The sequence below is a fragment of the Podarcis muralis genome, chromosome 1 (assembly GCF_964188315.1).
Source record: "Podarcis muralis chromosome 1, rPodMur119.hap1.1, whole genome shotgun sequence".
Classification (NCBI taxonomy): Eukaryota; Metazoa; Chordata; class Lepidosauria; order Squamata; family Lacertidae; genus Podarcis; species Podarcis muralis.
Window position 1 is genome coordinate 85,682,488 of NC_135655.1, and position 16,017 is coordinate 85,698,504.

General features: G+C 43.7%; 1 protein-coding gene across 2 annotated transcripts; it reads right to left on the reverse strand.

Annotated features, from left to right (window-relative positions):
• Positions 1-2,812: 2,812 nt before the first annotated feature.
• CATIP (ciliogenesis associated TTC17 interacting protein) lies at positions 2,813-14,233 on the reverse strand. 2 transcript variants are annotated; one of them, XM_028742195.2, is made up of 10 exons: positions 13,986-14,233; positions 12,132-12,308; positions 10,667-10,867; positions 8,828-8,883; positions 8,056-8,142; positions 6,622-6,792; positions 6,206-6,330; positions 5,496-5,572; positions 4,728-4,816; positions 2,813-4,542 (listed from the first exon to the last, which is right to left on the reverse strand). In XM_028742195.2, exons 2-10 carry the CDS (start codon positions 12,226-12,228, stop codon positions 4,330-4,332), a joined length of 1,116 nt encoding a protein of 371 aa, XP_028598028.2. In that variant the 5' UTR covers positions 12,229-12,308; positions 13,986-14,233; the 3' UTR covers positions 2,813-4,329. The 2 variants fall into 2 exon arrangements, with proteins under 2 accessions (XP_028598028.2, XP_028598020.2); XM_028742187.2 differs by lacking the exon at positions 13,986-14,233 and adding an exon at positions 13,779-13,979.
• Between the last annotated feature and the right edge of the window lie 1,784 nt (positions 14,234-16,017).

Here is a 16,017-nt window from a genome sequence, read left to right on the forward strand (position 1 = left end):
GTATCCATTCCAGAAGTTTGTTTGACTTCCAAAACATTTGAAAACTCCAGCATGGCTTCTGATTGGCTGCAGGAAGCTCCTGCAGTCAATCAGAAGCCGCGGAAGCCCCGACGGACATTTGGCTCCCAAAAATCATTTGAAAACCGGAACACTCACTTCGCGATCCAAGGTATGACTGTATTTTTATGGGAAATTGACAAAAATGGCACTGCCAACATGAGCTGCCATACTGCCATATGTCCGGATTTCCCCAGGAAATTCCGGACATATGACAAAAAGGAGTCCTATACTTTTAGGCATAGGAGACTTCTGCCGATGGTGAAAAAGCTCAAAAAGGTTCAGAAAAGGCTGATTAAGAAACTGATTAAGAAGCAGGAGTAACTCTGGGGAGGCTATAAAGTTTTGGGATTCTTAGTTCCGAAAAGGTTGAGCAAGGGGCAGACACCTTAGAGGTTTATAAAAATGATGCATGGTATGATGAGAAGGTGGATGAAGAGTAGTTTTTCTCCTTCGCTCATAAAGCTAGAATGAAAAGTTATCCAATAAAGTTGAATGATGGGCGATTAAGAACAGACAAAACTGAGCACTTCTTCATACAGTGCAGTTAAATAATGCAGATTTCACTTCTACTCAGTGTGACAATGGCTATAAATTTATATGGCTTCAAAAGGAGATCCGGCTAACCATGACTATTAGTAATTATGGCTGTATACTACCTCTAGTATCAGAGGCAGCATGCCTCAAAATACCAGTCGCTGAGGAGCACCACTGGACTGGGAGAGGGACCCGCCCCCTCATGTCCTCTCTGTGAGCTTCTGAGAGGCATCTGGGAAGCAGGATGCTGTTCAAGATCCAGGAAGGCTCTTCTGAAGACAATGAATTCCTTACAGAGGGGCAGTGAGGACCATGGCATAAAGTGAATGTCAAGTTCCTTGGGGAAGAGACCAGCCTTTTTTTTGGTTCTCTGTAAAGCACCATGTACATTGATGGGTGTGATGATAGTGGGTTTTGGTAACAGCTGCTTGCTGTTCATATAATGACTTCAGTGCTGCATTTTTATTGTGCAAAAGATTGTCTTGTATTACTGATTGCTTCAATTTTTGCAAGCTACTTTGGATGCATGCTACAGAAAAGTGGGTATAAATAATAAATATAATTTTTAAAGTATTCTTATGATTTTTAAAAAATTCGCTATTTAGGCAGTTCTTTGGCTGCAGGCAGGCTACCAACTATGTACAGCTACGCTAAGCTTTAGCATATGGCAGTATGTAAATGCACATATACTTTTATAGCTCATATAAACGCAAACATTGATAGGGTTTGACAGGCCCTAGGCAGTCACTGACCCCTTTTCTTTGTTCTCATATTACACAAGGCCTTCACTGATGCAAACCTAAAGATCACATGGCAATAACCTCTATTGAAATGAATTCCTTTTTGTTGAGTAACTATAATTGAAGTTTGGGGGTGTTAATTTTCTTAAACCACAAGTATCCATTCCATCTGTACAAGAGCGTTATCTTTGATTCCAGAGAGCCCTGTTTCCTCCTTTGAAGAAACATAAATGGTTGCAAATTGTCTTTATCACATTGAGCTTATTTGTGAAGGACGTTGAACACTGGCCTCACATGATGCTGAGTCATCATCTCAGTCACATCCCCAGTTCTCAGAACCTGTCCGCCTCCTGTTTAAGGGGACAAGCTACACTCCAAGCTCACTGTGGAAAACAGATGGCAAGCATGCCATCCTTGTACCCGCCATCTTACTATTGACTGGTTTTGATGAAGGCGGGCAGCTAAGTACTCCTCAGCAGGTTGGATTTGACCCCTGGACCATTCCTGGCCTAGGAGTACAAATATAGGTGAGCAAAAGAGCTATGTTTCATTTTGCTGTGAACATTGGTTCTTCTCATATCTACCAACTGATCTCCTTTATTCTTCAAAGGGATCTTTCTTGGTTTATTATTGCTCCCTTCACAGCAGGTGTGGGGAACCTGTGGCCCTCCAGACGTCACTGAACGACAGCTCCCATCAGCCCAAGCATGGCCAATTGCCAGGGTCAATGGGAGTTGTGGTCCAGCAACATCTGGAGGACCAATGGTTCCCCATGCCCACTAAAAGAGGTTACTAGAATGGTGTGGGAGGTATGTTTCCATAGTTTCATCCCACAACATTGGTGTAATGTTTAAAGGCCCAGCACAACAAGGGTATGTGCAGTTCTTTCCCACAGAATTGTTGCCCATCTGGGACCAGAGTGGCCACTGAGTTGAATCATTCAAAACGCTGAATGATTATCAAGCTTGAGGGACTGACTGTATGAAGGCCGTGATTCTAATATGCTGCTTTCTTTCGCAGCTGGAAAGGTTCTGGTTTCTCAATAGGCAAGAGAGAGGAAGGAAGGAGGCTAGTAAGTTCAAAAGCAGCTGGTTTACCCCCTGGAGTACAGATGTCAAGGCCTGGGGGGAAAGGGAGAAAAGGCAAAAAAACCACCCCTGCCTCATAACTCTCATCCAGGGTGACTCAGTCAGAGCCCTGACACTGGAGGAAGATGAAACGGGTATCTGCCCTGTAATTTTGAGGAGCAGAGAGGAGTTGCCCAACACAAAGGGGATCAGAGGGACTCATAGCAATGTTTTCAGGAAAGTTTTTCATTTTCCTGTTTTGTTTTTTAAACAGCATGGTGGCCAGTGCTGAAATGGCACCCCTGCTTCAAAAATGCAAAACCAAAGGAAAATGTGAGAAATGAGTTACAACGCACTGTAAGAATCCCTGTTAGCTATGGGTTACTGCGCTTATGGAATTGAATATCCCCATTAGTAGTATCATCATTTATCTATGGATGGCTGAGGGCTATCCCTGTACACTGCTTTTCCTATGCAGACATAATATTTTTGTACAGAAAACATTTTCAGTCAGTGAGCAAACAAACAAACAAACAAACAAACAAACAAACAAACAAACAAACAAACAAACAAACAAACAAACATCCCTTTATGGAACAATTACCAAGGGGGATGAGATACTGTGCTAAAAGAACTGTGTTAAGAATATGCTGTACTTTCATAGTTTGATAATAGGCACAACATTTCTTTTTTAAAAACCCCACATTTCCTGTGTTCTCTTTCCCAAGACAAAAATGGCCCATGTAAACATCGCCCTTCTCCTAAGTAAGTACAAAAAAACATTTGCCAGATCTATCTACATGAAGAGAACATAACTGGTGCTCTGTAAAATGTTGAACTTTCAGGAGGGGTATTGCGAGAGAATAGCTGAGGACAATTTCAATTTTAAATGTTTTAAGGTTTTGGTGCATGTTTAAATGTTGTAACTTCTAATATTGATTTAGACAAAACAACAAAATTGTGTTTGATGGGGATCTTGCTATTTACATGTTTCAAATGTAAAGGCTGGGTCCCTACAGATGTAACTGGAAAAAAGGACCTGCCTGAGTGAGAATGACTGGCTCTTAATGTTGACAGATATACTAGAAACAGAGATGACGCCACCTTTTCCATCTCCTTCCATTCTTCGGAAAGGATGTCTACTTCTTGATTTTTTTTTTTTAGACCACTTGCAGATTTATCTGAATTAACGTTTGTTTGATACCTTATTCAAGGTTTGATTCAAATATAACAATGAGCAGGCATGAGCCATCGGTTTGTACAGTCACACCTACCTTTCTCACCTCCTTCCCCTCCTGTGGGAGGAGAGGAGATGCTAAGTTTCTAGCTGCAATAAACAGTAGCTTCCCACTTTTGACCATAGTTTTCAGTTACATCTGAATCAGGCCAGTGCATCTTCTTCCACAGCCATTAGCTGTTCCTCCACACAGAAGTCTACATATTTGGATGCACCTTTTAAACTCATTGTTTTCAATAATAGGGGAAAAAACTTTATTTGGTCTCACTTTTTGTAAATTTTCTATCAATTGATTCAATTATTTATTGGCTGAACTTTTGTCTCTAAAGCCAAAAATTTAAATTCAGAGAAGTCTGTTATAAAGTTTAACTCCTGCCTTCTTCTTTTTTCTTTTTTAAGGATACATTTGATCCAAAATGTCACATTCTGGAGGTTTTCCACCACTTCCCACTTTGCAGAGTCGCCAGCTCTGCGCTGGGTGCGGAAATGCTAGCGGTTTCAGTTCCTACTCCCTGCAGCACTCCTAACACCCTTTGGGAAGCAGCGTACCTCAGGACTGAGCCTCTGCCCTGGACACAGCAGTAGTCATCATGCACCCCTCTGGGCAGGACATGCCCCCAGCAACTTCCAAAAACAGTTTCCGCAAACCCCAGCGTCATTCTCTGGGTCTTTATTCTTCTGCTGGAATAGTTTAGACGTGGCTGCGAAAGGGGCTGGGCTTGTCGGATGACCGAAACGACCTGCAGGGCGGGCGCTCAGCTGAAAAGGGGGCAAAGAAATCCGCAGCGAAGGTGACCACGTCATCGGGCTTGCGAAGGAGCAGCAGCTGTAAGAAATCTGCCAACAGCGCACGGAGCTCTGGGTGGCGACGCACATAGGTGGCATGGCTTGCTTGCAGCTCCTCCTGAAGGGAAGAAACCAAACCCCCGTTAGAGGAGGGGCTCTCAGGTTGTTGCTCTATCCAGTTTGGTGCCCTACCCAAGTACTTCAGGTAAAACTATATGTATTTGGAGGCCCACAAATTGACCCTTGGCAACAGTTGGCACATTTTAAGGGCGTAGGCAAGACTCTAGTTGCCACACAACCCACCTTTCTGTCTAAGAACTGGGAATACAGCTGCACATCCTCTTCCCAATCCAGCGGGATTTTCTCGAAGACTGGACGAGGGTCTGGTTCATCTGGGAAGAGGTGGAAATTGAAGCAGAGAGTTAGGAACATGGGAATTAGAAATTGATGTCCATCGCATACTAGAAATACATGGCTCTTAAAAATAAACAAAAATAAACAGTGCAATTAAATTTCAATCCATGCCCAAATGAAAGAGAATGCCATTTTGCCCAAGTTAGTTGATTTTCTCCCAGATGCTGTCCCCAGTGGAGGCCAGCACAGATCCTGGGCCTCTCCAGACTGGTGTTTTGTTGTGGGTGTATCCTGCAACGCGTTCTTGACACAATAATAGTGTGTTAGTGGTGGATTTAGTCTACTTTAGTTTGCTCTGGGATACTTCCCGAATTGTTATCATGTTTTTGCTTTCCAAAGGGGCAATAGCACAACAGAACCAAAACCAAAAATTAACTAGAATATTTGTAGTATAAAAAAGGTATGAAACTTCAGCAGGAGGTTATGGGAGATGCACCACTTGGAAATGAAGCAGCGTGACCACCCCAAAACTTTTGCAGGCACTAACGGTATTGAAAGCTGATGTGACCACCTCAATTGCAGACCATCACAAATGTCCAATGAAAAAAGGATGTCTGAAGGGGGTTCAACTACCAAATGCCCCAATTGCCTCTGGTGACCATTCCCAACCGCTGACGGGGTGGAGGGAGGGAAATTTCACAGACTCCTGTCGTTTACCTGTGTCGATCAGAATGGGCATCTGCAGGATCACCATGGTGGCGGGGGATCCAACCTGGACACGGCGAGATAAATGCCTGGGTAGAGGAGGCAAAAAGGAAAACTAGCCAGCTGGACCCTCCCATATTTGCCTGGGAACTGTAAGAGATAGGCAGGAGCCCTGCAGGACTGTAGCTGCATGCGACTCTGGTGCCTTCATGATGTGCTATGAATGGATCATCATGAGGCATGCCAGGCCTAGGAACGGGAAGTTCTGCCATTACCTTTGCGTTTCTTTTAGTTAATCAACTGACAAATGTATCTTGGTGGATACTGAAGATGCAAACATCTTCTGTATCCTCTTCTCCCCACATTTTGCATGTCATTTTGCATACGGAATGCAACTGAGTTGTTTCATTTATGGTTCTTAGGGAGGGAGGGAGAGAAGGTGAATTTAGTACACACAACCTGTGTACTGTGAGAGTGGAAATAAAGAACTAGGTTACCTTGCATTCACTCAACGTATTTGTAATAATAATAATAATAATAATAATAATAATAATAGTTTTTTTTAAAGCCCTGGCATTCAAAGGAAACCAGGCTGTGCTAGGAAACCTACAGTAAGAATGCTGTTGATAAGACTGTCAGAAGCTATTCTAGGTCAGAGGGAGTGAGAAATGTTGCCTGCAAGGAAGGGCAGGGCACAAGCGATTGCACTGGGGCCTCCTTACCCATCTGACAGGAAGTAGAACTGCCAGCACAGGGGGACCTCGTCCACGGAGTGCACAACTCTCTCGATGACAAACACCTCCACCTCCTCTTTGCCCACTTTCTGCTTCTGGATGCCCAGGGAACTCTGGGTAGGGAATTGAAGAACGAGAAAGGTGAGTAAAAACGGTGCTGCTGCTGAGGCAGCAAAGCCTTGTTCTCTCCTGCCAGCATATAGTTAACTTTAGACAGTCAGCTGGCCTACATGTTTTGGTCAAATCTTCACGTGGAAATCTTTGCCAATCTACCAAGGGCTGGGCCTACGTAGCTGGATAGGTCAGCACAATATGTGCTGTAACACTGGTCTACGGCCCTTCCTGAGACAAACTTCCTCATGCATTGCCAACACCTGCAGGGGGCCCCACTAAGACACACTCACATAGGTGCAGGGGCAGATGTGCTGGTCAATGCCAAATGCGAGGAAAATGGCATCCTGTGGTACGGCTTGCCTCCTGGCCATCACCCGCATCACCAGGAAGTTGGCAGACTCTGAGACTAGACCATGAAGCTGTCCACGTTTGTAAGAAAATGTGTCAACGTGGATCTCTTCCTGTGAGAGAGAATAGAGGAAAGACATTTTCACCAAATCCAAGACAACAACAGGTCATTCTGGGGAAATCGTTTTGGGACTTATAGGTGCCACTCCTTGGTGCTTCAAGACAGGCTTAGCCATTCGTGGGACAAGAATGGGAAACCGTGATCTTGCTGCCCTTTGTCATCTGACTGTTATGAGAGCTTGTGCAGCATAGTGGTGAAGACTATGAGTTGGGAAGTCCTCAGTTCAAATCAGATCTCAGTTGCAAATTCGCTAGGTGGCATTTGGTACTAAGCATGACTCCTTTGGCCTCAGACCAGCTCATATCTGCAACATGAGGACAATGCTGTTCTTCTTAGTGGGCTGGTGTAAGTACTGAGATAATGAAGGTGGAGGGTTTGGAAATGTGCAATAGAAATGTTGTTCCGGGACATGATCTGAAGGCACATGCTCAGGAGATCTGGGTCTGTTTGGTGTCTGGAGATCACCTGCCTTGAATTCCATCATGGAAAAAAGAAGGGGTATAAAGGTAATACATAAATATAGTATGCCATATTGCTGTTTGTCTATTTAGAATACTTAACAGGGTGCAAATTGCTTTACAAGCCTTGCAACAAGGCTGGACTCCAAGGTAGTTAGACTACAAGATAGTGGAAAGTAACAGTCTCATAGTCTGTTAATCCCTGATGACAACCAGTGGAACAAGTTATTATAGATAACATTCAAGGACAGTAGCTAGGAATGCTTGAGGGATACAGTATTTGCGAAACTAAGTATGAACTAACCAGATTCAGACCTTCCAGTGCTGTGAATAATCCGCACCACAGGGACATTGTGTTATTTCTGTTCCTGAACCTAGATTTGAATGTAATCTTTATTTCAGGATCTTTTGTAAACTGCTTATAAAGTGGGAAATAAATATTCTAAATGAATAAGTAATGTGTGAGTCAGAACTCACTTCTTGATTGTTCCCATGTAGTTCTCATTCAACAACAGCCACAATCAAAATGCATTTTAAAACACATTATTTCAAGAGAAAATGCAGTTAGAAACTTGTATTTTGAGGGAGGGGGGATGTTTAAAAATAAGTGTTACGTAAAATAAAATTTTGGTTGTGTGGATTTAATAGGGATATCGCACTGGAATGAACTTACAGGTGAACAGACATGAAAGTTACATGGATTTGAATTACTAGTGTGATTATTTCCCTTAACCTAGAGAGGGAGGGAGTTGGGCTTGACTTTCCAAATCCTTTAAGAAGGATCAGAATTTACTCACATCTCTTTCCACCACAGTTTTGCTCACAAAAAGCTGGTCTTGGCGTCTCACCACATGGGTCCTGGTTTCCACTGGGTGCTCTCTGAACTGTAGAAAAGAGTAAGTACCACAAGATGATACATCCATGCCAGACAGATGAACTAAAAAAATAATATATTTTTTTTACTCAGGAGTACTTATGTCTAAGCCCTTTGTCCCTCTAGTGCAGAGGTGGGGAATCTCTGGCCCAAGGCCTAATTATGGGTCCCAGTTTGGCCTGCAAGACCAGTTCCCAAAAGCAAATCAGGATGAAGGCATTTCCAACAGCCTGTTTTTGAATGGGCTGGATATTCCACTGATTTCAAAGCGACCTAAGGTAAGGTTACCAGATTTTTTTCAATGAAGCCGGGGACACTTTTCAACTAACTACTAAATAGACGGATTTTGTCAGGGAACAGATTTGTAAATCCGGGGTCTGTCCCTGGGAAATGGGGATGTCGGGTAACCTTAACCTAAGGCTAACTATCCTAGTAAGTTTACCCAGGAGAGCAGAAAATGGAGATCATGAAGGAAACCTGCAAAAGGGGGGGCGGGACTGAAAAGATTTCCCCTACCCCCATGCTTCAATATGAAGAGGATAAATCTTGTCAGGAATACAGATGTTTAGAACAAACTTAGTTGGTCTCTAAGGTGCTACTGGAGAATTTCATTATTTATTTATTCATTTCAGGTGTTTACATGTTATCTTGCATCCAGGTAGCCATGGTGAAGGGGGCACAAACAAGATATTTACCCTCACACTTTCCTTTGTGTGCTGCTCCACAGTTTCCAGTTTCTTTGTTACATATCCTGATAAAGAAATAGATAAAGTTTTAAAAAACAAACGTTAAAGGTTATGCCACCTAAACACTCCCTGTAAGCCCAGGTCGCTTCTTTATTACCCTTGGAAATACTCCAGTTTTTACCAAAAGTTCCTGAAGCTGCCTACCTTTCTCGGAATTTTCCTCAAGTTGTGTCTGATAGCTGCTAGAAACCACTGTGACGGTTGCCAAACTTACTGTGACTGGGTTGATTCCACACTAGCTGTTTTCTCTGGAATGGATATCATTTGTTCACTCTGTTTTTATGCAGGATGCAGATGATTTCTCTTCCAAAATGTTGCATTCTGGTGTTTTCTGTGCTATCAGCCCAACCTAATTTGTGCCATTTCTTTGTTTGCTTAAGATGCAATAGCAACACCACTCTGCCCAATGCCATGAAATGGCAAAGCACTACTGAGGCATCTCAGGGAAGAGTGGTCTGTTTATGGTGAAGCCTCACTTTTCTTCATTCTCTGCCTAGTTGCTTTTCCAGGGAGACAAGCAGCTCAACTGAGGTGTTTCAAGGAGAGCAGAAGGTTCTAAGCATCAGCCTTGTACTAACTCTCAGATCCAAACAAAACATATTTACACAAGAAAAGCAGAATGACTAGTATTGTGCATGAACTACTTAAATCTCATTCGTTTTACTGGGTTTTAGGCAGCCTACCAAAACACGTGATTGCTTGGGGGAGTGGGTGTGAATGCACAAATAATACTCCATGGCTTTTAGTCAACATATACCAGCTGCATTAAGAAGATAAAATAAAAATTAAAAGCATATTGTTAGCGACAAGGGAATAGCTGGGAGAAGGAACAGCAGTGTGGTGTAGTGGTTAGAGTGCCTGGGAAACTGGGGTTCTGGTCCCCACTTAGCTGTGAAGTATGCAGAATGACCTCGGGCCAGTCACTGTCTCTGAGCCTAACGTACCTCACACAGTTGTTGTGATGATAAAATGGGAAGAGGGAAGACCATGTATGCCACCTTGAGCTCCTTCGAGGGAAGGTGGGAAAGAAATGTACTAAATAAGTACATCACAAAATTAGGAGGTCTTTGCTGATTGAAGGCTGCAATTCTGAACAAGATTCATAGCCCATGGGTCCCATTCAATGAAGTGGAAAAAATTTTAAATGTAGTAGAGTCTTGCTTATAGTACAGTTGCCATATTTCAAAAAGTGAAAATCCGGACAGAAAAGTTGTTTAGCTTTTTTGGCAAAATCTCAAAAGAATAAATAAAAATGAAGTTTTGGAGCTATTTTTAAGGAAAATCACCCAAAACGACACTGCTGCCATGGGTTGCCATATGTCCAGATTTTCCTGGATGCTTCAGCGGATTCCACCATGACACTGCTTCCAATGGCCAATCGCCGGTTATGTCCGGGAAATTCTGGACGTATGACAACGTTAGCTTATAGGAACAGGAATTGCAGGGCCTTATTGGGGATACAGCAGAATATTAAGTGCTATGTCCACACTGTGTGGCTGGAACCTTGCTCGGCTTTTTCTTCCCTTGGGTCTAAAACAGTTATCAGACTAAGGAAGCATGGCACTAGGAACCAAAAAATGACTGTATTCACTTGGTACAAATACTCTACGGTTAAATCTCTTCTCCTCATGTTATAGCTCCATCTCTGCATCCATAGTTTCAAGGTCCCATATTGCCAGTTGTATAATCTGAGGCCTGAAGGCTGTTATTTGGACAGAGGAGTAGGCTGACTCTCTCCCTTCTCCATAACACCACCCTCCTCTTGCCAAATTATCACAGTGAAGTTACCTGTAATGGACGTTGTGCAAGGGATGCCATCAATGGTCCCCTTGCTGCTGGCACGGACCAGGTACAGGTCTTCTTCGTCCCAGTCATCTGGTGAATAGCTGGTCTCCTCCACTGAGATGGTGAATGTCCCTGTAGTCTCTCCGCTCTCCGAGATGGCAACCAGTGATTCCCCAAAAATGCAGTACTTTATCTCTTTCAGTTCTGCGAGATGAGAGAGTAGAACATTATCATTTGGGGGAAACAGAGAGAGAAAAACCTGTTTCCACACAGAATGGGAAAATATCCCCCAAGAACAGAAACCAGTTGTTGGTGGTGGATGCAGACTATTTTGGCGACAAGGGTAGATCCAACCCTAAAACTCATGAGCAGAGACCTAATATCAAACCAGGTTCTATATGGAAGTGTTTAACTGAAAAGCTGAAGGAATGAGTTCACTAAGTTTGGAGTCATCTGGGTCACATTGACCTCCTTTCTCCCTGGCTTCTCCCCAAGGCCTGCCAGTTGCTTGCCTGTGATTTGCCTGGTGTTTTGTCCATGATTCAATACAGCATTTGAAAGGATGGTCAGTCAGGGAAAGGGGTGGGGAAAATGGGCTGCATTCCAGGTTAATAAACAATAGATCCTCTCCTGCCACCCTGAACATTCCTATATTGTCTGAGGCTGAGGACACATTCCAGTGAGGGAAAAGCTCTCAAGGAGGGTGCAGTTCAGGGCTGGTGAGGCATGTGGCCTGGAGAGGGGGGAAAGGGCTCTGGGAAAAGTCCTGAGGGTCAGACAGAGAAGCCTGCATTTGGCTCCATGCCCTGAAGTTTCCCCATCCCAGCCCTGGGACATACCATCTTGCAAGTCAATCTGGCAAAGCCTTGTACCGGGTCTAAAAGGTGGCTCACAAAATTGGCTGTTGAAGATAGGAAACTCGGTTTTGCCTTAGGAATTAGCATCAAACCTGCTGATACAATCATGCCCACCCTGACCAATAGTGTTCCTTAATGGTTTGGAACTGAGGAAACTAGACACAACACTAAACATTGGGAATATTCCTATTCCATTTTGTTTTTTTTAATAATAGCATGTGCAGGGGGACCCCCCCCCCATTTTCATTGGGACTGCAGCATGCAGGTAGCGGATCTTTTACTCCCCCCTATTGAAATCCCAATGAAAATGCCCCCAGTGTGGAGTGGAGTGGGGAAATTCATTAGAAAGCAGCTGGGTAGCAGGATGAGGAGAGGTTTAAACCCCCTCTATGTCTGCTGCAATACCAATACCCCCACCCCTCAGTGCCTGCTATGAAGAAAAAGAAAAAAGGTTTTCCCAGTGGTGCTTTTAGTGTCAGTCTACTTTGGCCCTAAGACTCCTACATCTTCAAAGGTTGATAGTGAAAAAGCTCCTGGCTGTCAGCACCCCTCCCTTACATGGGGGAGAACAGGGTAGGAGAGCCTCCTCCCTCCTCAAAAGGGGCACCCACCAATGAGCGAGAGGAATTCCACTGCCCCTTTGTTGGCAGCTGGGACTTTTGGTATTGGCACCTCCTTCGCCACCTCGTCTGAGGTCTTCTTTTGCATTGTGGAGAGATGAGGACTTAAAGCCTTGGAACAGGTGGGTGTAGAAGAGAACACTTCCCAGAGATCTGCTGTGAGGAAATCTGGAAGAAGAAGGGTGGGGGGAGGATATGGATGATGAAAGCAGACTGGATGCAAACCCTGCCTGCAATACATCAGCTGGAGTGGACATAGCTCTAGCCACATACTGTGTGAGATAAGGGGAATAGTCCTAGCCTGCCATACTGTTTCAATTTATTTTGATGATATATACAAGGGAGAGTCACAGTGAAGAATTCAGCATGAAACCAACACCAGAAAGAACTGAGCTAATGTGTCCAAGACATGGGGATCTGCCATTTGCGCATTCAGGTGCTGTGAGCCCACCACCCCACAGGGCATCGCTGACCAAAAGACCACTCGTGATGACATTGTATGGTTTGAATTTAGGCCACAATGTTATTGATCACAGCTGTAAGGAGTTTGGTGAAGGCATTGGGTTGTAACCGACCTCAACCAACCTGTCTGCTGGATTATTAACCAAGGGGTCGAACCAATGTTGAGGAGACCCTATGGCTTGCATCAAATAGGTGCTACTCCACAAGGAGTACTATGGCCCTAGCCCCTTGCATGGGCATCCAGACCAAAGCACCTCCTCATGGACCGCCTTAACAGGATTGCCATATTCCCTCGGAGGCAATGCACATGTCCCATTATTCCCACCAACCTCCCAGGCTATAAACACTACAAACTTTTTGAAAATGAAAACTAGGAATCAGGACCAGCTAATGGGCCCTGCATGTCTAAAAGTCAGATATCCAGGCAAAGCGATGGCTCTTATTGTGCTGTGCTTCGTGCCATCTCCTTGGTGGGTGCTAAGATAGATCTCTATGGTCCAGCTTTTTGCAGGCTCTTCCCAGAGAATAGTAGGAAGGATGAGGGCCATTTTCTCTCTTCCCATGGAACTCTGAGAAAGGTAGTCCTTCAAAGGGTCTGTAACAGAGAATTCTCACCAAGCTACAATTTTCAGGATTCTTTAGGGGAAGCCTGTTCTGCACAAGTAAGGAATCGGTCTTGCAATGGGGCAGTCCCTATGGTGCAACTCCCTGCACACTGGTATTTGGCAGACACCTTTGCTGTATTGTTTGTAGCGCCTTCTGAAATGTTTTTGCTTAGGCAAGCCTAAGCCAGATAGGTAGGGTCAGCATTTTAATTGGTAATTCCCTTTTATATTTCATAACATATATTTTTAACCGGTGATTTTATAAATACTTTTTAATGGATCAACTCATTTTTAACTTCTGAGGATTTTAATGTCTATCTTATGTTTTATGCAAACCATCTACAGTACAAGTTTTGATGATTAAGTGGTAGACAAAATTTAAAATTTAAAAATAAATAAATGGCACTTAAATTGAGATAAGGTATGTGCTTTCTCTGTCTTTTTCTCATTGAAACTGCCTCCTTTTATTTTATTGGATGGCTACCAGCCCGGCAATAAATTAATCAATAAAGCATTTGTATAAATTTGGGAGAATATTGGCTGCAAAGACCCCCTATTTCCTTCCACTCACTTGTCCTCCGTCCTTCTGTACAGCATCCTGATGTAGCAACAAAGCCCCTCCACCCTCATCAATGAATGCCTCAAATGCTAACCCCAGTTGCATCCATCCCAGCTATTTCCTCCCCACCCATGCAGCTTCCCAGGATGGGGATAAATTTAGAGAAATGAGTGGAAGTCAGCTTCATGTTAGACCTGAAGCCTCCCACTGTAGACTCACTGCGTTTTTCCCCTGTCCTTCCACAGTGAGGTTGCAATGTATTCACTGGTTTCCGCAGCAACAGCCTTCCTCCCCGCCTCTTAAAGTGACAGAATGAGTTGGTAGCATTGAGAGAAGCTTTTCACAGGATTCTAGCATGCACGGAATTCTAACAGGGAAGAACACAAAGGGAGAGGAGGGCATGAGCTGGGAATTAGGAACAGGTGATCAGAATATAAAAGGTATAGTCGTGGAGTTCTGTTTTCAATGGTCTGCGCAACCAAACAAGGCACGTCTACATACACCATCCTTTGCACAATATTCTCATACTTCCTGATCCAATGACAGTATAATGACTGCATGTAATGGCTGAGGAGGAAGAATAGCTCGGCAACAGGAAAGACCTTGCTGAACATTGATTCCAAATGTTGCTTCAGAAAAGCAAAATTAAATTAGTGGTGTTTTACACACACACACACACACACACACAGAGAGAGAGAGAGAGAGAGAGAGAGAGAGAGAGAGAGAGAGAGAGAGACTGTGGGTTACGGATAGCCTTGCTGCTGTTCTTCTCCATTTATTGCTGGCTACGTACCCCTGCATTGGGGTCACACAATTAGTGAATTCAAAGCCACCAAAGAAATACCTTAACAAGGAAGCTCACAAAATACCGTGGGCCTGTTCTGTTACTGTAGTAGAAAAATGGTGCAATGGTGCAAATGGTACCCCTGGCATGCATGTAGTCACATTCCATAAAGCCATCACAGTAGCAAAGGACTCAACATCTGATGGCGTTTGTGTCTTAGTTGAATCAAACAAAATCTTATGGCTACAAAATCTTATGGGGGAAATATCACATTTTCCTAAGTGCAAAACATGGCACTTTTGAGGACTTAGGACATGCAGAGTCCCAGCCACAGATGTTACACAAGAATATATCATACAGAGAAGTTCTAAGTAGAAGAGTAACTCATCACTGTGACTAATGAAAGAGTTCTATGAATAAACTGGCTCTTCTCTGGGAGTAGGACACTTCAGTGATGAACTTTTAACAGCATCATGTCCGTCTCTCTGTCATCTTAAACATTTTTTTTCAATGGTTAACAAATCTGGCTTTTCTTGCAACATTATTCAATGCTAACCCAGTATTTTAGGGGAGTGGGTGGCGCTGTGATCTAAATCACTGAGCCCCTTGGGCTTGCTGATGCGAAGGTCGGTGGTTCAAATCCATACAACGGGGTGAGCTCCTGTTGCTCTGTTCCAGCTTCTGCAAACCTAGCAGTTCGAAAGCATGCCAGTGCAAGTAGATAAATAGATACAGCTACGGTGGGAAGGTAAATGGCGTTTCTCTGCACTCTGGCACTCGTCATGGTGTCTTGTTGCGCCAGAAGTGATTTAGTCATGCTGGCCACATGACCCGGAAAGCTGTCTGTGGACAAATGCCAGCTCCCTTGGCCTGAGAAATGAGCGCCACAACCCCATAGTCGCGTTTTACTGGACAACAGTCCAGGGGTCCTTTACCTTTACCATTTACCTAATCCAGTATTGTAAACTTTTTCAGAATTTCAGTTCATCCTTATGAATGGAAAGTTATTAGGGCCAACGCAAGAGAACTAGTATCCTATTTTTAAAAATGGTACAGCTGGAGGATACTTCTAGCATTACACAGATAGTTAATATATATAAACAGCTGGTTGTTATACATACTGTTTGTTAAGTTACTTTAGATGCAGTTGGTGGGAGAAAGTTGTCCTGAAACATCAGACACTGCATCCCCACATGGACATTTCTACATCCATCTTTATATATCCACTCTCCTTTTTTCCATACCTGTACTTTCCTTTCCTTTCTGTCTCTCCATCTTTTATTCTTTATGTTGTGTCCACTATGTCCCAAAGCAAAAATCTAACTACAGTCAGTTCAACCATGTCCTCTCTGCCTTCAGGCAAGATTGGATTATTACCAATACTGCAAGTTAAGCACATGCCTGGAGGCACCTTGGTTAAATGAGGGAGGAAGAAGCCCTAAGCTTTCAGTAAAATGATAGCTCTTT

Excerpts from the sequence above, each read along its gene's own strand:
- CATIP (XM_028742195.2), bottom strand. The coding sequence starts at position 12,228 with ATGCAAAAGAAGACCTCAGACGAGGTGGCGAAGGAGGTGCCAATACCA. Across the intron at positions 5,573-6,205 it reads TTCTACTTCCTGTCAGATGG|GCATTTATCTCGCCGTGTCC; the intron begins GTAAGGAGGCCC and ends TCCTCTACCCAG. Across the intron at positions 4,543-4,727 it reads CCCAGTTCTTAGACAGAAAG|GAGGAGCTGCAAGCAAGCCA; the intron begins GTGGGTTGTGTG and ends TCTTCCCTTCAG.